This window comes from Aotus nancymaae, unplaced genomic scaffold, assembly GCF_030222135.1.
Source record: "Aotus nancymaae isolate 86718 unplaced genomic scaffold, 86718_ANA_hifiasm-v0.15.2.pri h1tg000008l, whole genome shotgun sequence".
Taxonomy (NCBI): Eukaryota; Metazoa; Chordata; class Mammalia; order Primates; family Aotidae; genus Aotus; species Aotus nancymaae.
Genome location: NW_026988419.1, coordinates 3575335 through 3597443, shown reverse-complemented (window position 1 = coordinate 3597443; position 22109 = coordinate 3575335). Strand labels below are relative to the sequence as shown.

The following is a 22109-nucleotide window of genomic DNA, read 5'->3' as shown; positions in this document are numbered from 1 at the left end:
GAACGCAACACAAAGAAGGTTTCACGTGATCGCATCCTTGCTTGCTGGGGTGCATCTTGGGCGTTTCTGTTTTCTGCCACAGAGCTTAACACAATGCTTGGCACACAGGGGTGCTTGCAAAAACACTGAGGGAAGGAATGCGTGTCGGGGGTGTGGCCTAAGCAAGGCGTAGAGCTTGCCTTCTCCAAAGCCCAGGGCTCACCTCGGATCTGAGCAGGTGGTGAACACTAGTCCACACCACCTTCTCTCCGGCTCCAGGCCAAACCAGATTCCCCCTCGACTCCTCCAAACCATCTGTCTTCTTCCACCTCCCCATTCCCTCCCCCAGTTCCCCAGGCTGGTGCCCTTAGCATCAATTAGACTTTCTTCTTTCTGTACCTGTCTGTCCTCACCGCTGCTAGGTTCATCCAAGATCTGAGCCAAGATGTTCAGGTCTGGGACGTGGGCACTAAGGGCCCAAGGCAGCTTCAAAAGACCTGACAGGTAAGAAGGGAGATCAATGGAGGACTCTGGACTGTTCCCCTCAAGCTGTTGGACACCCCTGCCCTCACTGTCAGCCCAACAGCAGAACCAAGGTGGACCATTCAGCACCTGTGTGTGTGGCTGGGCGCTGTCCCTGGACCAGGGTCAAAGAGGAAAGATTCGGGGTGTTAGTGCCAAGAGCAGCCATCCCAGCAACAAAAGCCCCTGCCTCCCCAGTACCCGTGATGCTTTGCAGGAGCGGAGTCTTGAGTGGAACCCGAGCCTCTGACATCCGCCCTAGGGGTCTTCCCACCACTCTCACCAGGATCCTCCTAGATGGGTGAGACAACAGCAGTTCAGCCGGTCACCCAGTAGTAACTGAGGTCGGGGCCAACACAAAGGAGCCAGGGAGCAGGAGCGGCCTCCCCTTCTCCACTCCTGGCGGCTCCAGCCTGCACCCCAGGGCCCCCCAGGAAGGTTTTGCAGGAAGGAAGAATGAAGGCAGAAGCAAGATGGAGAATGAAGGAAGCGTGGATGGATTCAGAAGGCAGGACCGAGGAAGCAGTTAGGCGCCTGCCTCGAAGCCTCCTCCCCCGCCAAGGCCAGGTCGGAGGAGGGGGGCGTGGGGGCAGCTACAGCGGAGGCTCCAGCGTTGCTAAACGGGAGGATCTGAAGTGGGGCAGGAGAGACGGGTGGGGGGGCGTTGTCTGGAAGCTGCATTTGCCTGGCAAACACTGGGTTAACAAAGCCTTGCGCTGCGGGGATGCTGGCCGCGGAGGGGGAATGGCAGAACAGATCCGAGCGACAGGCTGAATGAATGAGTGAGCGAGTGAGTGACTGTGCGAGCGGACGGCGGAGGGAACTCCGACCAGCCCAGGTGCGGAGCAGCGCGCCCGGCAGGGGTCACTGCGGGCTAGGCGGGCAGGAAGGGGGCGCAGGCGCGGCGGGCGCCGGGGCCCTCCCGCGGGGACGGGGCGGGGAGGGCTGGGGGTGGGGCTAGAGAGAGGGATGCGAGCTGGATCCAAACTTCCGGTGCCTGCAGAGCTCGGAGCGGCGGAGGCACCGACCGAGGCTGCACCGGAGGAGGCTGCACCGGCGGAGGCTGCACCGGCGGAGGCTGCGGGACGGACGCGCGGGCTGGCGCAGCCATGGTGAAGATCAGCTTCCAGCCCGCCGTGGCCGGCATCAAGGGCAACAAGGCCGACAAGGCGTCGGCGTCGGTCCCAGCGCCGGCCCCGGCCACCGAGATCCTGCTGACGCCGGCAAGGGTGAGCGGCCGGGGCTCAGGCGGGGGGCGGGGGACCCAGGCGCGAGAACCAGGCGCGAGATCCAGGCGCGCCCCGTCGGCCCTGGGGACTGCCCGAGGCGCATCAGGGCTCCCGAGCCCGGCGCGGAGCAGTGTCGGGAACTCTCGAATGGTCGCTTATCCCAGACTGAGGAGGGGGCTTGAGTCCCGTCCTAAAGCGGCAGCCAAAAGCCGAAGTCCGAAGAGTGGGAGGGGGCCTGCTGGTCTTCAGGTGGGGAAGCGCTCAAGGTCTCTTCCAAAAGTGGGGGGCGCCTCGCCGCCTGGCCCCCAAATAGGGGGAGGGGGCTGGTCCGAAGAAGTTCGAGGAATGTTGGTGGGGGGTACGCGTCTGGTTCCAATCAACCGGGAAAGCCGCGAGTCCGGTCCCCAGGTGGGGGATGGGAGGAGGGTTAGACGTAGTTTTTCCAAAGTAGGGCGGTGGGACCTGATTGGCTGGGGAATTGGGGGGGTGGTCTGGTACCAAGGAAGAGGGAGGGGCTGTTGATTTCCTCCCAGCTTGGGGGCTGCGGGGAACAGAGGATGTGCTGCTGGCCTGTACCGGAATTGACAGACCAGAAAGTGATGAAATGGAAATCAGCCAGAACCGACGGGGCTGCGCCTCTGGACGTCGGGGTTCCGAGGCCGGGCGCCCTCATCCCATCCCACGCCCTGCCGTCTGGGCCTCCCTGCTCCTCTCGCCTCTCTCCTCTCTCCCAGCCTCTCGCTGGGCTGTCCCCCGTCCCCGCGGGGAGGGCTCCCAACTGCCCTAGTGCCCCTTGCATCCTGGGTCCCCGGGCTCTGTGCGCCCCGCCCCCCTGGCTTCCTCTGCCTTCCCTCTGGCCTGGGGGAGAGAAGGCATTTCCGCCGTGGAAAACTGAGCTGCTTGCCTTGTGTCTGGGAAGGGCCCGCAGGGGGCAGAACGCGTGGCGTGCAGAGACAGAGAGGGAGGGACAGCTGGCCTAGCCAGGTTTTATTGTGCCCCGCAAAGGTGTCTACGTGGGCACCGCCCCCAGCGGTCTTGTGGTGCACCAAGCCCGCCTCGCCGCCTCCCACCCTGCATGGAGGCAGGACTGAGAAAGTCTTTGTCCGCTGCTTCCCCCCTCCCTCTACAGGCTTCTGAAGTCTTCCCGAACGCCTAGCCCCCTCCCCAGGTTTTGTGGCTCAGATGCAGCCTTGCCTGGGGCATTAAGGGGCCTGCAGAGGATGACCTCGACCCTGGAAGAGAGGGCGCTGGAGAGGCCCCCATCAGAGTTGGGTGTCACCCTGGGCAGAGACTATAAGTGAAAAATGCCAAGAGACTGAGAACTCCCCTGCCCTTGTATGGGGGTCCCTGCAGCAACCAGTGGCCCAGAGCCACAAAGACTCAACAACCACCTAGGCCAGGTTGGGGGGTTGCTGTGCACCCCATCAGAGCAGCTGCCCGCTTCATCTGAAGCTCAGGTCGGGGGGGAGCTCCATATTTGCAGAAGGTGGTTCTGCAGCTTTAAAAGTTTGCAAGGGGCTCTTCAAGCCTCCTTTTCTATGGAAGGGAAGCTGCCCTCCACTCAGCCTAGGGAGGGGCAGGGATGGAGCAGGAGGCAGCATTCTTGCCCATCTCTTTTCCTAGCCACCTCTTCCTGGAGGTATTTGAGAAGGAGGGAGGACCAGGTCAGACAGTAGGAGAGTGTCATTCCAACTCCATCAGAAAGTCCCCCAAATTTTGCAGGAGCAGCACATTCTCCGGCCTCAGCCTGCTGATGGCATGGGGTTGGTCAGGGTGACAGAGCCCTGCATCTCGGGGCATAACTGACATCCCAGCTTCTGACTGCTCCTCAGACTCTGAAATTGAGCGTCCTTTCTTCCCCCTCACCCAGCATGAAATGGAAATATCAACATCTCCTGCATGCTGTTTGTAATGGCCTTGAGCCTGCTGAGTACCTCCTCCCCCAAAACTTTGTTAGTGGGGCAGGGTCCCCTCCCTCTCTAATTGGCAAGGGAGAGCTTAGGAGTGTGCGATCTGGGGAAAAGTTAAAATCCTGGCACTGTTAGGACAGAACGGCGTGTTAGTGAACTTTCACAGCTCCCCGAGGCCCTGGAGGCCCTGGCATGCTGCAGAGGAACTTCAGGTGTTACAAGTTGACTCTGCCCATCACCTGATAGATTTGGAGCCTCAGGCCTCCTGTGGCCCCACTTGGCCAACGGGCACATTTCCTTCTCAGCCAGTTTCTGGCAAGGGGCCAGCCCTCCTCTCCTGCTCCCAGCAGTGAGCAGGCAAGAGGCCCATTTCCCAGCTGTAGCTCAGTGCACTGGAAGAGATGGCGGCCAGGAGCTGCTTTTTCAGGGCAGGGCATTTAGATTTTTTTCCCATACTGTTGGGAATGCCCAGGAAAGCTTATTAAAATGTTTCTTCAGGCTGGCGGTGACCCCAGAACCCTCCTTGGTGTCTCAATTGGACTCTAAAACAAGATTTATTTTATATTTTATCTATTTTTTTTTTCAAAGCGGAGTCTCTGTCACCCAGGCTGGAGTACAGTGGCACGATCTTGACTCACTGCAACCTTCACTTCCCAGGTTTAAGTGATTCTCCTGCCTCAGCCTCCCAAGTAGCTGGGATTACAAGCACCTGCCACCATGCCCAGATAATTTTTGTATTTTTAGTAGAGACAGAGTTTCATCATGTTGGTCAGGCTGGTCTCAAACGCCTGACCTCAGGTGATCCTCCTGCCTCGGCCTCCCAAAGCCCTGGGATTACAGGCGTGAGCCACCAAGCCAGGCCCAAAACAAGTTTTAAAAAGTGATCCCCGGGAGGAGCACTCAGTGAGCAGGTGATTGTGCATTGCAGTAGTTCTTGCCCTGTGTCCAGGCCAGGAGTGAGGTCAGGGTGGGGCTAGGTGAGGCGGCTGGAGCGTCCTCTCGGTGGGCACTGCCCCTGCTTCTGAGAAAAAACTGCAACACAAGGAGGATTTTGTCTGCAGACCTGAGGCTGGAAGGAAGTGCCTCGGTGGGCCAGGGAGGGATGGCGGTGGGGGCCAGCTGGGCTTCCAGCTGCACAGCCTCCCCACATGGTGTTTTAACCCTGAGATAATGAGGAGCCTGCGCTGATGGGCCGCTGGGGCACTGCCAGCTTGGGAAGTAGGCTGGACCAGAATCACCCCCTGGGGCAGCAAGGCGCCCCCCTCACAGCGCCAACTGGATCCCTCTTCCCCTTTGGGGGCCCACTGGCTGACCCTGCACCTCTTAGCCCACCCCTTCTCCCCACACCCTGCCTGTGCCAGCGTTCACACACGTGCGCACACACACGAACACGCAGATGTGAGCATGTAGAGGCTCACGAGCTGGGGGCTGCAAGGGGAGAGAAACAAGTCAAATGCAATCATCTTCTTACCTCTGTGATTTTCTCCTTGGCATTTGCCTTTGATTAATGGTCCTGTGTCACCCCCTCCCCAGCCTGCATACCTGGGGATCAGATTTCACTTTCCTTGTGTGTCCTGGCCTCAGGCCCTTGGCAGGAGGAGCTGGGTCTCCTGGAGCGGTTGGGGGAGGGTCCGCTGCCAGCCAGGAAGGCGAGTCTGGCCAGCTTGGAGTCCTACCCCAGTGTCCGCTGACTGTGAGGGCCTGCCCCGAAAGGACCTTGTGAAGTGGTGGCCCTGCTCCATCCAGGTCCTTCCCTATGGCAGCGTGGGGACTTTCAGGACTGTTGTCCATTCCTGGGATTCGGCGTCCGGGCAGGCCCCACGGTGGCTTCTCTGCTTTGCTGCCCACTTTCCTCTCCATTCCCTCATTTCTGTTCGCTTCTCTCAGCAGTCCTTGGATGTTTCAAGACCGTCAGCAGATTGCCAGTGAGGATGAGTTTCTCTTAGCGCACGAAAAAAAGTGTTGATGGTGAAATCACAGAAGCACAACCTGGCTGCCCGCTCTGTCCCCCACCCCACGCTCTCCAAGTTCCCTCTCTCGACAGGGCTCCTCCAGCAGTGAGCTCTTGTTCTCTGCAGATGCCTTGACTATCAGGGGTTCGAGAGAAGAGGGAATTCTCCTGGCCCAGCCAAGCCAAGAGCACAGCTGCACAGATGCTGCCCACGGGGCCCGCAGTCTGGAAGGAAGGACAGGAGGGTGATGGGAACCCCCAACCCTGTTGGCAGATGGCATCTGTGCTCATGGACCCCTGGGCTCTGTGCTCAGGTGGGCAGTGGGTGTTTGCCCACTCCCCTCTCCCCCAACTAGGCTCTGTCTTGAACGCATACAAGACACACACACTCGATGGATTCCCTGGCCTCTGTGGTCTGGAGCCTGGGAAAGAAAGCTGCTGAGGACCAGGAGAGATGTGGGGGAGGTGAGATGAGACCTCCAACCCCCATCTTCCCCGTTCTCAGCCTTGGCCTCAGGAGTGCGTTTCTGCTGCTGAACGCCTCCAGGCAGGCTGCAATCTGCAATCATAGCTTGATCCGCTTGCAGCTAATTAAGTTAATTTGGACGTTGTTACTGGGGGACCAGAGCTAGGGAGTGCTCCCCTCCAGCTGTGGGGGTCTGCTGAGTTAATGCCACAGTTGGCCGGTTTCCCCCTGACCATTTTGGCCCTGGCTTTGGTAATCATATAATGAGTGGCACTGTGGGTCTCAGTTTAAGTTGGCAGAGAGGCCCAGGCCTCTCTTCGGTCCCTGGATGTCCGGCTCACGTGCCCTTTGCTCAGAGAGCTCTGTTGCCTTGGAAACAGTATGCAATATTTTTCTACTTTCTACATGGGAGTCCCGCAGATGCCTCTCTGTCAGTAACTGCTCCCTGCTGGCAGCAACATTTTTCTGGGTCTCCAGCATGATTGGTGGAGCAGCTGGGGTCTCAGGAAGGCAGGCCACTCAGCCATCTTTCTAGTGAGCTGGGCACCAGGGATTCTGAGGGGCCGGGGCTGTGGGTTGAGCACAGGCTCCCTGATGCCCAGCTGTCCCCAGACAAGTGTAAATAGCCCAAGATCACAGGCTGCTTCAAGGACCAGAGGGACAGTGAGGGTTCCAAGGCTTTGGAATTTCAGCCTGGGTGGTTTTGGTTTCTTTTGTGTGTATGTGTGTGTGTTTTGAGAAGAAATCTCAGTCTGTCACCAGGCTGGAGTGCAGTGGCGAGATCTCGGCTCACTGCAACCTCTGCCTTCTGGGTTCAAGCAATTCTTCTGCCTCAGCCTCCCAAGTAGCTGGGACTACAGGCACCTGCCACCACGCCTGACCAATTTTTGTATTTGTAGTAGAGATGGGGTTTCGCCATGTTGGCCAGGCTCGTCTCAACCTCCTGACCTCAGGTGATCCACCCACCTTGACCTCCCAAAGTGCTGGGATCACAGGCATGAGCCATCATGCCCGGCCGCCTCGGTGTTGATTGCGTAGCACTGGGCACCATAGACAGAGGCAGCACTGGGGCGGGATTTGGGGGTTCTCCCTCTGTGTGGGGCTTTATGGAGGAAATGCCTTTGCCTTCACATGGAGACATCAGTGCCTTCCTGTCCACTTCCTGGTAGCCTCTAATCCTGCCTTCTGCGCTTCTGCTCATCATGGTGCCTCTGAGGGTTTGACTTTGCCAGCTGGAGGGAGCTGGGAGGGTGGCAGGGCGGCTGAGCCTGAGTGCGTGCTGGGGGGCATCAGCAGGGCCGAGAGAGGGAAGTGCCCACCATCAGCCTAGGTAAGGTGGGGGTCCCCAGCCTTCACAGCGAGGGGTCTCGGCAGGAGCCACGCCCTTCTCAGCAACACCTGCCACTGCTGCTCTTCAGCAGGGGCCACAGAAGCCCCACCTTCTCCCTGCTCTGTCTTCTCCAACCTTCCTCTGTGGGACCTGCAAGCCCAGCCCCTCCCGCAGGACAGCGAGAGACCTCCCTTTACCATAAAGCTTCTGGAGCAGGCCTTCAGGCTCTCCCATGTAGTGCTTTGACTTTTTTTTTTTTTTTTCCTTTTCTGTCTTTCTGGTTGTTAGCGATCTCACAAGCTAGTGTCTCTGGTTTTCCAGAACACAGGAGCAGAAGTCTGGCCACAGTGCAGCCTCAACAGCTGTCCACAGAGGCAGCCCTAAAAAGGAAAGGCTCGGCTGATAAAGATCTGCTATTTTTATCTAGCACTTTATCCTTCACAAAGGGCTTTTAGGTTCTTTGTCTAGTTTAATCCCAGCAAAACCCCTGTCACACAGCGTCTGTTCACATTTTGCCTGGGAGATCCAAGAAGGGGGAGGTTGCAGTGCCCCGCTGGGGCCACAGCCCCACTTGACCCCTAAATACAATCTGAGCCTTGGGGTATGTCGTGCCCTCGGCAGGATTCGAAGCTGCTGTGGGCAGCCTGGCCTGTCCCGGGGTCAGCCACCTTTCCTTAAGACCTCAGCAGCACCAGAAGGGCAGGAGGGCGTCACTGGCCACCTGGTTTGCAAGAGTTCCTGGGTGGCTCGATCCCTGGGAGATGCCAGCAGAATGTGTTACCGATCTCTGTCTGCTCCCAGGAGTCCACTGGAAAATCAAAGCCATTTAGTCCCCACCTGCTTCAGTCAGCCGCTGTCCCTGAGGGCCCTGTGCACTGTGGCCATGCACATCACTTGCTGGTGACCTTGGTTGCTGCCCCTGGCTGCTGAGAGCACGGTGGGGAGAGGCCCCAGGCCTGCTCATGGGAGGCGGCGAGGGCAGCAGATCGACCTCCCACACCCGCCAGGCAGGCTCCCTGCAGGCAGACTTGAGTGTCAGGGTGCCGGATGGGCAGGGGCCCCCCATGATGAGGATGCTGGGGGCCGGCTGACCTGCTCATAAATGTCCCCAGAGAGGGGAGGGTCCTCCAGAGGTTTTCTGTCCTTTTCCTAAGCAGGGCGGGTCAGACCCTCAGCTCCCCAAGGCGCAGGCTCCACACTCCCCTGTGCTCTAAAAGGGTTGGAGGTGAAACCTGAGGAGCGCAGCAGGCCCCCCCAGGCAGGACCCCTGTGCTGTGCTGAGAGATAGAGCCTGTCCTGTATCACTTAGGCCAGAACCATGCCCTCCGGGGGGAAGGGAGAAAGGGAATGTGTTCCAATCCCAGAATGTCTGGCCGGAAGGGGCCTGAGAGGTCACTTGGTCTGACCTGCTCATTTTGCAGATGGGGAAGCCGAGGCCCAGAGAGTGCTAAGCAGGCAGGCAGTGGCAGAGCCGGAATGAGAAGCTTCAGGCTCTTGGGCTGGATCCCCTCCCCTCCCCCATACCATGGCCGTCCACAGGGACTGACATCAAACTTCCCACTTGGCCGTATCTGGACACCACAGAGGAGGGTTAAATGGTGAACATTGGAAGCAGAGACTGGCCTGGGGCTTTTGCAATATCTCCAAGGGTGAGCAAGGGCCTGGGGGAAGGCATAGGAGGTGGGGAGGAGAACAGACAGAAAATTGACCATGCTCACCTGCCTGGCTCTCAGTCAGTGCTCTGGGTAAAGCAGTTTTGGTGGGTTTTTTTTTGAGACAGAGTCTCACTCTGTTGCCCAGGCTGGAGTGCAATGGCACGGTCTCAGCTCACTGCAACCTCCACTTCCCGGGTTCAAGAGATTCTCCTGCCTCAGCCTCCCGAGTAGCTGGGACTACACGCATGCGCCACCACGCCCGGCTAATTTTTTGTATTTTTAGTAGAGACAGGATTTCACCATGTTGGCCAGACTGGTCTCAAACTCCTGATCTTGTGAACCACCCACCTTGGCCTCCCAAAGTGCTGGGATTATAGGCGTGAGCCACCGCGCCCGGCTGTAAAGCAGTTTTATTGGATTTTATATTCACACACCTACGTCCACCAGCCCACACACGTGTGGCCTGGAGTTGGGTTAGGTTGGCTCGTTGGCAGCCCTGCAGCTATGATCTTGAGCCCAATTCTGGCTCCGGAGCAGGTTTTTCCAGGCACCTGCTAGCCTGACCTTCCGGACAGCCACCCTTCTCTCCTAGCAGGAGCTCCTTGGCGTGTGGAAGCTTCCAGGCTTCATCCTGTAGCTGTTACACCACTTGTAACCGCCTGCTGGACTGTGCTGGTCGGTGCCTGTGGGGGGGGGGGGTAGTGTCCCAGAGATCCCTGGCTGGGGACAAGCACTCATGCCCAGACCCTGCGTGGCTTCTGGAGCCTCTGCCCCCATCAGTCAGGTGCTCCCTGCACGGCCTCCTTGGTGGAGTCCAGCAGCCTTACACAGCCTGCCCACCTCCCATTGCCCACATTTTAGTCTACCCTCTGCACCTCGGTTTTAGAGTGGAGATGGTCACTCCCCAGCTCAGAAGCCTTCCGGGGCTCCCCATCACCCAGACCAGCAGCTCCCAGCCTGCCTGGTGCATCCCGATTCCTATAGAGATTTCTTTCTTTTTTTTTTTTTGAGACAGAGTTTCACCCTGTCGCCTAGGCTGGAGTGAGTGCAGTGGCACGACCTCGACTCACTGCAACCTCTGCCTCCTGGATTCGAGCAATTCTCCTGCCTCAGCCTCCCGAGTAGCTGAGATTACAGGCACCCGCCACCATGCCCGGCTAATTTTTTGTATCTTTAGTAGAGACGGAGTTTCACCATGTTGGCCAGGTTGGTCTCGAACTCCTGACCTCGTGATCTGCCCGCCTCAGCCTCCCAAAGTGCTGGGATTATAGGCGTGAGCCACCATACCTGGCCCTCTATAACGATTTCTAAGTCCCATGAAGTCACCAAGGCCAGGTCAGTGCATCCCCCATCTTATATTTGACAGAATATACCGTGGTCACGGCTGGTGTAAGCAAGGGAATTAGGCTCAGCTAACTCAAAATGCACCTGCTGAACCCCGTGGGTCCCTTTCGGTGGCTTCGAGGCGTGTCTCGGTTTCTCTTTAGCCGGGAGGAGTCTGGACCACCCTGGCGGGGCCTCCCTCACCTTCCAGTTGTCATCTCCTTCCTCCCCTTTCCCCCAAGACTCCCTCTGGGCCCAGCCAGCGTCGAAGCCTCACTTAGGGAAGGGGGGATTTCCAGGGAGGGGCCCCGGCCCCCACTGACCCAGCATTGCTATCCACAGGAGGAGCAGCCCCCGCAACGTCGCTCCAAGAGGGGGGGCTCGGTTGGCGGCGTGTGCTACCTGTCGATGGGCATGGTCGTTCTGCTCATGGGCCTGGTGTTCGCCTCTGTCTACATCTACAGATACTTCTTCCTTGCGCAGGTGAGGGGCTGGGCCGGGGGCGGCAAGGCCTGGAGAAGGGTCACGTCTAGAGAGGCGTGGAGGGAACTGTCGGCCAGGGGTGGGGGCAAGGAAGCCCCGGACATGGCCTCAAGTGGGAGTGAGTGCCCGGCCAGCCCACAAGACTGGGGTGCCCCTCCTCCTTGGGGCCTCCTTGGATTCAGGCCAGTCCCATCTTTAGCCCCTTGTCCTGGGGAGCCAAGCACGAATCCAGGTGACAGCAACAGGCCCGCCCCACAGGGCCTCCCTGGGAAGTTCTCACCGGAACTCAGATCCGGCAGAAACTGGAACTGGAACTGCAATCGCCCTCCAGAGCTCAGACCCTGCGCCTGCAGGTCACGCTTTAAGGCTGAGCTAATTCTGCTCAGGCATGGACATTTGGGTCACCAAACAAGAGAGGGATTGGGGTGGGTAGAGACAGTCTCCACCACCTCCTTCCAGAAGCAGGAGGGTGACCTTGCTGCCACCTCTCACCCCCGTCCCCAGGGTACCTGGGCACAAAGCTGGGCCAACCCAGCCCTGGAAGGGAGGGAGTGTTGCTGTGTGGTTGGAAATGAAGGTAGGTGTATTAAAAGGACAAACCTAAATACAACTCACAGGGAATCTCAGGGTGACAAAAGGCTGAGACTTGCCAGTCATTTATGACCCAAGTGACTTCCCATTCCCAAGCATTTAACTTGGTTCTCCCCCAGTTTTTCCACGATGGAAATTGCTGAAGAGTTTGCATTCGATGTGGCTTTCCCCTTGAAAGCTCAACTCCCACACACTTGCCAGCTTCCCTTTCTGTCCCCCGCGCGCTCCCACCATGGCCTGCTTCCCCCTTGCTCCAGGGTTGTGTGGGACCCTCCCCCAGGCCTCTTCCTGTTGTGGCCCTACCCTAGGACCTGGTCTAGCACTTCCTGGTCTCTGTTCCACCCCGACTCACACCCTTCTCCTCCCACCTCTGTTCCCCGGGCGTGTGACACCTCCGAGCAGCGCCTGGGTCTGTGCCCTGGGACACTATTCAGGGTGTCCAGCCACAGTGGGATGCAGCCCCAGAGCCTCACCTTCCCTGGGCTCTCATTCCTGCACAGCCCATAGGAGCCCCTCATGCTGTGATGACTCATCCTCCCTGGAGAATTTGCACTGAATAAAACAGAGACGGTGAAATCCTGCCGATCCCAGGCCAGGCAGTCCCCAGTATGTATCTACAACCCCCTCCAGGAGACCCCCCAGAAGTAAGAGTGGGCAAATTGGCCCACCCGGCCGTTCATCTGATGGGATCGCACCAGGTGCCCGGTCCCCCTTACTGATGGAGTGACTGGACTGGCCCACCAGACACAGTGTCTGTCAGGGTTTCCCCGAGACAAGGGTTAGGGATGTCCAGGAAGGGTGATGGCACTTGTCCGAGGCCGGGCGTGGAGGTAACTGTGGTGAGGGCATGAGAATCTAATGGTGTTGCCTCCAGCTCCACCTCCCCACCCCAGGCATTGGGCCCCTCCAGGTCTGTGGCCAGGACAGCAGGTGACAGGAAAGGCAGGCGTGTACAGGCCCAACTCTTAGGTTCGTCCCTGAGGACCCCCTGCCAACCCCAGGCTTTTTCTCCAGTGTCTGTACCTCTGTGGAGGGCATGGAGGTGGCTGGGTCCTTCTCCTACTCGTCAACCCCATTTCCCAGTCAAGACTCATGGACTTGGAGGCCAAGAGAGACCTTAGGGCTCATCGTGCTTTACAGATGGGGAAACTGCGGCCTAGAGAGGTCTGCTCCCTAGGACCTGGCAGACACAGCTCATCCTCCCTCCCATTTGTGAAGCTGGGCCTCAGCTTATCTCCTCACTGGCAGCCCCAGACTCTGACCTGATGCCCCACAGTCTCAGTTTCTCCATCTGTGAAATGGGTCACACAGTCCCCACTCTTCTCACTTCCCTGGGCTTTTGGGGCATGCAGTGGATGGGTAGGCAGAGAGGGCCTCACAGAGTGCACTGTGTGACCAGCCTCTCTGTCTGTCTGTCTCTCTCTCTGTCCGCCTTGCTCAGCTGGCCCGAGATAACTTCTTCCGCTGCGGTGTGCTGTATGAGGACTCCCTGTCCTCCCAGGCCCGGACTCAGATGGAGCTGGAAGAGGACGTGAAAATCTACCTCAATGAGAACTACGAGCGCATCAATGTGCCCGTGCCCCAGTTTGGTGGCGGTGACCCTGCAGACATCATCCATGATTTCCAGCGGGTGAGGCTGGCCAGGACCTGGGGGTGAGGGGTGAGAGGGGTCCCAGGGACCCAGGGCAAGGGGACAGGTGTGAAAGAACCCTCGGAGTACAGCAGATGTCTATGGTTAGGCTTACCAGGGTCTTCAAGAAGCTGCTTTTCTCCCGCTGGCGACAGTGGTTCTCGCTGAGTGTAAACTAGCTGAGGCTGTTGTGCTCCTCGGCCTCCTGCCAGCTGCATGCAGGCTGTCATGGCAGGGCTGCTGTTGCCTGTTTCTGTTGACATCGTATTGAGGGGTAGCACATACACCATTGAGTACACTGCGTGTACAGCTCAGTGGGTATCTGCAGCGGGATCTCTGCAGAGTGGGTCTCATACATATTCATATAACCCTCATGGGTCCTGGAATGGGGAATCTCTCGCTGAGGTCCAGGCTGTGCCCAGGCATGGCTGGCCCTCACAGGCTTCAGAAATGCACAGCTGGGATGTTCCCATGTTCCCCAAACCTCAGCTCTGTAAACACGAGAAGCAGCTTTGTTAACAACAGAGGCGTTTAGCAAACAGCTGCTATTCTCCTCTGTCATGTGGCACCTTCCACGAACAGGCTAAGAGAAGAGCAGGAAAAGGGAGCACCCACCCAGGTGTTCTGGAATCTGGGGCGCCCTCCTCCTGAAGGCCCAGGGCCCCGGGAAGGCATGGTGGGATCCCTGCCCCTGCTGGCCAAAGCTTCTTGCCGCCCTGTCTGGGTCAGCCGTCACCTCCTGCAGAGACTGACCCGGCCCCTTCTCCTGCCAGGGTCTGACCGCCTACCATGACATCTCCCTGGACAAGTGCTACGTCATCGAGCTCAACACCACCATCGTGCTGCCGCCTCGCAACTTCTGGGAGCTCCTCATGAATGTGAAGGTGCGCAGGGAGTGGGGGAGGGTCTCTGCAGTGTCCTGTCCCTCCCTTGTCCCCTGTCTCACAGAGGCTAGGTCTAGGGTGCAGGAAGTTCCCATGTCAGGGGTTGGGGGAGCAAGAGACGTTGCTGGCAGCTGGGCCCCGTACCCAGATTGGTCTCGCCTCTGCCATCACCCACTTCCACATCTCCAGAGTCAATGCCCCAAGACCAGCTTCCTTAGCGTTCAAGGCCGTACCCTGAGCACAGACTCATGCACATGCCATAGCTCCTGGCAGCACAGGCGCAGACACCAGGCCCAGGCAGGAAGTCCCTGGGGACATCAGAAGGTCCAGCCCAGGGGCCTCTGGAGGAGGAAAGTGGGTTGGCATTGCGGGCGAGGGGTTGGAGGAGATCCTGAGGAGCTGACTCACTGCCGCGGCCACCTCGCTTTGCAGAGAGGGACCTACCTCCCGCAGACGTACATCATCCAGGAGGAGATGGTGGTCACGGAGCACGTCAGTGACAAGGAGGCCCTGGGGTCCTTCATCTACCACCTGTGCAACGGGAAAGACACCTACCGGCTCCGGCGCCGGGCAACGCGGAGGCGTGAGTGGCTGGCTTCACCCACTGTGGCCCTGTCCGCGCTCCAGACCACAGTTATCCTCAGGCAGTGCCTGGCCCCGCTGTCAGAGAGCTCAGATAGCAGCAGCAATGACAGCTAGCGTTAGCCGAGCGCTTCTACGTGCCTGCAGCGCTGTATGCTCTTTATGACCTTTTCAGAGTGTAAGGCGTCCTCATCCTCATTATTACTTTTGCTGCCCATTTGAAAGATGAGGAAACAGGTACAGAGAGGTTAACTAACACCCCTGAGGTCACACAGCAGGGAGGTGGCAGACGTGGGCAGGCTGGCTCCAGCTCTCGAGCTCTCGAGCTCTCCCCGTTTGTCACTGTGCTCTTTGGGTGAATTTGGGCCTGCTGTCACTTCCTGCACCTCCCGGGGCTCAGGCTGAGGCTGGTGGTCTTTGTGACTCAGCCAGGATGCAGGCCTCACTGGGGTTTTTCTGTTTCCTCCCAGGGATCAACAAGCGTGGGGCCAAGAACTGCAACGCCATCCGCCACTTCGAGAACACCTTCGTGGTAGAGACGCTCATCTGTGGGGTGGTGTGAGGCCTGCCGTCCCCAGCCCCCTGCCGTCTTCCTCTTCTTCTTTCCAGCCGCTCTCTCCTCCTTCCCACTGCTTAGCTTGTACTTTGGACGTGTATCTATAGAGGTGACATGTCTCTCTGTTCCTCCCCAACCCTGCCCACCTCCCTGTACCAGAGCCGTGACCTCTCGGGGGGCCCCCCTCTCTGCTGCCCCCCCGGGTGTGGTGGAGGGAGAGGGGACGCCACAAAACGGTTTCTGTGTCCCACTGTCTTGAAGCCGGGCCTGCCAAAGCCTGGGCCCACGGCCACACCGGGAGCCCCAGGGGAAGGATGGGTTGGGGAAACTGGGCATGTGAGCCCTGGGCAAGGGGATAGGTTGGGGGGCTGGCACAGGCTTCAGAAGTATCTGCACAATTAGAAAAGTCCCCAAAAACTTTCCTTGGAGGGTACACTTCCTTCACTGTCCGTATTGCTAGGCCTGGGGCTTGAGCTGAGGATGGGATGATGTGCCCAGGGACGGACCCACCAGAGCACAAGGGAAGGTGGCTGCCTGGGGGTGTCCCCAGGACTCCCCTCAGTGCCTTCAGCCACCAGCAGGACCTGGAGTTTGGGAAGTAGGGATGAGTCTGTCAAGCACAATTGTTCTCTGAGTGGAACCAAAGAAGCAAGGAGCGGGGGCCCCCAGCCCTGGCCCCCCAGGAGCACAAGCGGGGTCCCCACAGCCAAGGCAGCGGGGTGGGCTGTTGAGGAATGGGCAGGCAAGGTCACCGCTCAGTCCTGTCCACGGGCGATGAGCCATGGGTTCTGCTGAGTAGGTGGAGCTCACTGCTTTCTCCCAGCATGGAGCCATTTTGAAAGCTAATGCGGAGGGAAAGGGAGGGCCACCTGGTACCTGTCCACCCTGCCTCCTCTGTTCTGAAACTCCATCCCCCTCAGCTTGGGGGAATGCACCTTTTTCCTTTTCCTTCTCACTTTTGCATGTTTTTACTGATCATTCAATATGCTAACCATTCTCAGCCCTGAGCCTTGGAGAGGAGGGCTGTGAGCCTTCGGCCAGTCTCTGGGGATGAAACTCTTACATGCTTTGTATATTTTCTCAATTAGATCTCTTTTCAGAAGTGTCTGTAGAACAATAAAAATCTTTTACTTCTGACCTTGACTTGAGCATGGCTGGAGGGGAGGTAGGTGTAGGAGGGGTGCTCTAGGCAGAGTGAGGAGCTGGGCCTCAGGGGCAGCAGGCAAGGGGAAGCCTGCAGACCCTGACATCTGGCCTCTAAAGGGCTGGGCTTCCTGGGCTCAGCCAAGGAGTGTAGGATATCCCCTTCATACACCCCGGTTCCCATGACCACTCTCTGAGCCAGGTAGAGTTCACACTTTCTGGATGAGGAGGGGAAAGGGCTGGGAGAGCTTACCCACTCACCCAAGGTCATGCTGCTTTAAGTGCCTATAAACTACCCCGTAATGGTGTACATGGCAGATGACATAATTATTGCATGTCCTTAAGCACAAGGGCGGTGTCATATTCTCCACGACATCTGGACAATTTGTAACCATTCCTGTAGGATCTGAAGTGAGGTTTGGTGTGATAATCACAGGGTCACATTCTCCAGAGAATTCTGGAAGCATCGGGAGAGCTGGCCAGAGCCATGGCTAAATGGACCCCAGAGGTGGGACCTGGACCCTGCCCTGGGGACCAGGTTGGGTACCTACCCACTTGGGGCTGTTCAGTCTCAGTACCCAGTGAGGGCCATAAAATACTCAAGTTAGTACAGACACACCTTGTTCTTGGATCCAAAGGCAATCATGCAAAGACATCAGGTTCTTTTTACATTTGCTCATTGAGATGCAATGCAATCACAATTAGAATGCCAACTGGATTTACTTTTTAACTTGACACAATAAAGTCTTTGAGGAAAGTAAACATGGAATAGTCAGGTAAATCCTGTAAAGGGTAAAGAGCAGCCCTCCAGACACAAAGCGTTATACACCACAATCACTAAGGAGTTCAGTGTAGCAAAGGCAGAGCCCAATGCGGCCCAACAGAGGGGCCAGACATTGACTTAAATTACATGGAAATTCACTCTGTCATTATGGCGGCACTTCCAGTTAGTGGGAGACGTGGGGTTTTTGTTTTTTGTTTTTTGAGATGGAGTCTTGCTCTTGCTACCCAGGCTGGAGTGCAGTGGGGCGATCTCAGCTCACTGCAACCTCTGCCTCCCAGATTCAAGCAATTCTCCTGCCTCAGACCCCCTGAGTAGCTGGGACTACAGGCACACGCCACCATGCCCGGCTAATTTTTCTATTTTTAGTAGAGACGGGGTTTCATCATGTTGGCCAGGATGGTCTTGCTCTCCTTGACCTCGTGATCCACCCACCTTAGCCTCCCAAAGTGCTGGGATTACAGGCGTGAGCCACCATGCCCTGCCTTGTGCTTTCTATATCAGCAATTCTGGTGATTGATTATGTGTACATTTTGTTTCTTCAAGTAACTAAAACTTTTATGTATTTTTCTTGTACCATCTTACTGGGTGGGAGCTCTGGCACCATGGTGATACCCACAAATCTTGTTTTGTTCTTGATTTTAAAGGAAATTCGCTTTGAATATAGTTTAGCTGTAAATATTAGAAGAATACTCTTTGAGATTTAAGTTCTCTATTCTTAGTTTTCAAAGTGTTTTTATTGTTAATCAAGGATTGATGTCACGTTATTTTATCAAATGTTTTTTCTGCATCTATTCATACGTTTGCATATCTGTTAACGTGGCAAATATTACTAACTGATTTAGCCATGCATTTCCTTATATCTATGCTACTGGATTCCATTTGCTAACATTTTGTTTAGGAATTTTAGATAAATGTTTTTTGTAACACTGGCCTGTAATGGGAGTAAATTAGTTTGACAGTATCAAATTTTAAAGTACAATGTCTTTGACCCAGAAATGTCACTGCTATGAATGTGTCCTCTGGATGTATTCCACCAAGTATGCAAAAGTATTTGTACACAAATATTTACTGTTACAGTAGCAAGAAACTGAAGACAAATGTCCTTTAGATGGAGACTTGATTTTTTTAAAAAGTACAAAATTTTGTTGCCATTACAAAGAATGAGGTGGATCTATTTATGCTGTTGTGTAAAGTTCTCCGAAATCTGTAATTAGGGTAAAGCAGGTGGCGAGAGCAAGAGTATACATTTATCTCCATCCCATTTGTGAATTTTTAAAGTGATAGCACTATGGATGTGCATATACTATCTCTGGAAGCGCACTCAAAGCCTTGTCATGCCAGTTCCCTCTAGAGAGCAGGGCTGGCAGGGGGCTGTAGGCCTCTGTCTCTGTTCACACCTTTTTATAATTCATAAGCACGTGCATGTCTTGGTCCCTGTTCACCTGCCCTTGAGCTGTAGCAGGACCTGCTGGCTGCGACGTCTCACTTTCACCTAACTGCACAGAGTCTCAGCCACTTCCCTCCGGCCCTTGAGGACTGTCACCCAGCCTAGAAAGGAGGCCTTGCATTAGGCCTGGGTTTGGCCAGAAGAATAGAGCAGTTGGAAATGTTAAATTGACATAAATAGGAAGCTCTGTAACCTCGTGCAAGTGTTGTCTTGGAAACCAGAGCCTGGGCGGTCTCCATGGAAACCGTGCTCAGCCTTCTGCCTGAAGGAGTTACCACCTACTGGTGCTGGAGTCTCTTGCTTACCAGGGACCTCAGAGCTCCGATAAATGCTTGGGGAATGATTATAAAATGGCCCCTGCCCACCCTGGCCATGTCAGGTGTGGGGCTCTGGGCATCTCCACCCCTGCGAAAGAAAGAGGCTCTTCGTATGGGATGTACCCTCATGGGGAGGCACCACAGCAGACCACCCAAGGCAGTACGTGCAGGGCTATGAATGTGCATATACTAGTTCTGGAAATAGTATACTATGCTCAGAGTGAGGAGGGGACCTGTGTCCGGTGGTCACAGGTGAATTTCCTTTAAAATCAAGAACAATACAAGATTTGTGGTTATCACCACGGTGCCAGAGCACCTACCCAGTAAGATAGGACACGAAAAATACATAAGAGTTTTAATTATTTGAATGAAGAAAACAAATAATATAATACACTATGCCCAGAGTGAGAAGAGGGACTTGTGTCCGGAGGTCTGGGGGATCTGGACTCTGCCATTGTCCCCTGGTGCAGCGCACAGCTGTGAGGGGCTGGCACCATCTCTGTGCTCCAACTTGCCCTTCTGTAAGATGGGAAGTTTGGACAAAGTCATTCTGAAGGTCTTTTCCAGCTCTAATGACACGTGTTTTGCATGTGGCCTGGCAAAACACCGACGGGGTTCAGAGGAGAGAGAGATTCAAGAGTGACTAGTGCGGGCTTCCTGGGGAACCATTTGAGCTGTGAAGGTGGGGAGGAGGAAAGTCAGGGAGTGGGCAAAATACAGCAGAAAAAGGGAAGTTCACCCTCTGAGGGCCAGTGGGCGCAGGGCAGCCTACGATCCTCCAGGGGCCCTGTTCCCTGCGGGGACTGGAAGGGAGACTTTGAGTCTAGGGCCTGGGGTTGCAAGGATTGAGTAGGGGGCAGTCCTAGAAGGGTCGGCACTCACAGCTGCCTACCATGGCATCTCTGTATCCTTGCTGCATGCTGCACGCACTCCAGCTGCCAGAGCGCGGAGGCAGAGACGTGGGAGCCGATGAAGGTCGATTGCCAGCCTCCCACCTGTGAGACAAAGGGTCCTGTCACTGGAAGCCACGTCGGGCCTGGCCCTGCAGGAGCCAGGGCTCTGCGCCTAACAAGGATTGATGGGAAGGGGAAGACTGGCGGCAGTGAGACCAGGGGGTTGGGGTGGGGGATGGGAGGCAGGGGGAGGTGGGGAGGACAGGGAGGGGAGGGAGGGAACTGGAGGGACTTTAGCCAGCACCCTTGTCCCACACTTAACGGAGTAAGTGCCACAGTGTTCAAGCAGTATGCCAGCAGCTTTTCATTGGTTAATTGTGTTCATTTCTTGCATTATCTCTGGGGTGAGTATGAATTTCACAGCTGCAAACTCAGGTGTCCAAAGTATCTTCATTTTTCTATAATAGTGTGTTTTGTGTAACCATCTAGTTTTCAAATCTCCCTTTAGTTTGGTGGCAGAATGTGTAATCTTGATAATTTCTGGGTAAACTCAGTCATTACTTCAACTTACCCTTTTCCAAGATAATAATTTTGGGCCTCCCTCCCCTCCGGGGCCCATCATCTGAATGATGGTCCTGTATTTGGAATTTGCCCCTCCAAAAGAGTTTTGATGGGAGACACCAACCCCAACTATTATGTGGCCATGCGCCACATAACAGCGTTTCAGATGACAATGACCGCATATGCCACAGTGGTCCCATAAAATTATAATGGAGCTAAAAAATTCCTGTTACCTAGTGACGTCATAGCCATTGTAAGGTCGGTATAAACAAACCTGCTGTGCTACCAGTCATATAAAAGTATAGCACAGCCGGTCGCGGTGGCTCACGCCTGTAATCCTAGCAATTTGGGAGGCTGAGGCGGGCGGATCTCCTGAGGTCGGGAGTTCAAAACCAGCCTGACCAACATGGAAAAACCCTGTCTCTATTAAAAATTCAAAATCAGCCAGGCGTGGTGGCGCATGCCTGTAATCCCAGATACTCAGGAGGCTGAGGCAGGAAAATTGCTTGAACCCAGGAGGTGGAGGTTGCGGTGAGCCAAGATCTCACCATTGCACTCCAACCTCGGCAACAAGAGCGAAACTCCTCCGTCAAAACAGAAGTATAGCACATACAGTAATGTATAGGACGTAATACTTGATAATAATAATAAAAACCTATGTTGCTGGTTTACATATTTATTACACTGTGTTTTTAAATGTTAATAAGAATGTACTCTTTTTACTTATTAGAAAAAAAGTTAACTGTAAACAGACTCGGCAGGTCCTTCAGGAGGTACTCCAGAAGAAGGCACTGTCATCATAGGAGGTGACAGCTCCGAGCGTGCATTGCCTCTGAAGACCTTCCAGTGGGACAGGATGTGGCAGTTAAGACAGTGATACTGATGGCTCTGACCCTGGGTAGGCCTAGGCTCATGCGTGTCTGGTTTTTAACTAAAAGGTTTAAAAGTAAAAAAAAAAAAAATAACAAATTTTAAAAATAGGAAAAAAGAGGCTGGGCGTGGTGGCTCATGCCTGTAATCCCAGCACTTTGGGAGGCCGAGGCACGCAGATCACCTGAGGTCAGGAGTTCGAGACCAGCCTGGCCACCATGATGAAATCCCGTCTCTACTAAAAATACAAAAATTAGCCGGGCATGGTGTCACGCACCTGTAATCCCAGCTACTCAGGAGGCTGAGGCAGGAGAATCGCTTGAACCCGAGAGGCAGAGGTTGCAGTGAGCTGAGACACACCATTGCACTCCAGCCTGGGTGACAGGAGGGAAACTCTGTCTTAAAGAAGAAAAGAAAAGAAAAGAAAAGGAAAAAAGCTAATAGAATAAGGGTAGAAAGAAAATACTTTGTGCAGCTCTGTGTATTGGTCTTTTATGCTAAGTATTATCACAAAAAGTCCAAAAGTTCTTAAAAATTGAAAAGTTTATAAAGTAAAAAAAAGTACAGTAAGCTAAGGTTAGGTTATTCTTGAGGAAGAATGTCCCAGGCCTTCCCATTCACTCACCACCCCCTCGCTGATTCACCCACAGCAACCTCCGGTCCTGCAAGCTCCATTCATGGTAAGTGCCTTATTCAGGTGGACCATATTTTTATTTTTCCTATCATATTTTGAACAGTGCTTCTCTATGTTTAGATACACAAATACTTACCCTTGTGTTGTAATTGCCTATAGTATTCAGTACAGATACTTGCTGCACAGGCTTGTGGCCCAGGAGCAATAGGCTGAACTGTACAGCCCAGCTGTGCAACTGGCTATGCCATGTAGGTTTGTGTAAGTGCACCCTACGAGGTTCACACAATGAAGCTGCCTGACGATGCATTTCTCAGGACATATCCCTGTTAAGCTGCATCTGGCTTTCCCAGTGCCCCTGGTGGCTGGAGT

The 22109-nt window shown here is 55.4% G+C and overlaps 1 protein-coding gene across 1 annotated transcript; it reads left to right on the top strand.

Moving 5' to 3' along the window:
- The first annotated feature begins 1563 nt into the window (after positions 1 to 1563).
- Positions 1564 to 16228, top strand: ITM2C (integral membrane protein 2C). The gene is made up of 6 exons (XM_012434133.2): positions 1564 to 1730; positions 10708 to 10848; positions 12881 to 13069; positions 13843 to 13953; positions 14386 to 14536; positions 15006 to 16228. Exons 1-6 carry the CDS (start codon positions 1611 to 1613, stop codon positions 15095 to 15097), a joined length of 804 nt encoding a protein of 267 aa, XP_012289556.1. The 5' UTR covers positions 1564 to 1610; the 3' UTR covers positions 15098 to 16228.
- Positions 16229 to 22109: the final 5881 nt, after the last annotated feature.

Coding starts and splice junctions, on each gene's coding strand:
- ITM2C (XM_012434133.2), top strand. CDS start 1,611: ATGGTGAAGATCAGCTTCCAGCCCGCCGTGGCCGGCATCAAGGGCAAC. Junction 10,849..12,880: donor GATACTTCTTCCTTGCGCAG/GTGAGGGGCTGG, acceptor CGCCTTGCTCAG/CTGGCCCGAGATAACTTCTT. Junction 14,537..15,005: donor GCGCCGGGCAACGCGGAGGC/GTGAGTGGCTGG, acceptor GTTTCCTCCCAG/GGATCAACAAGCGTGGGGCC.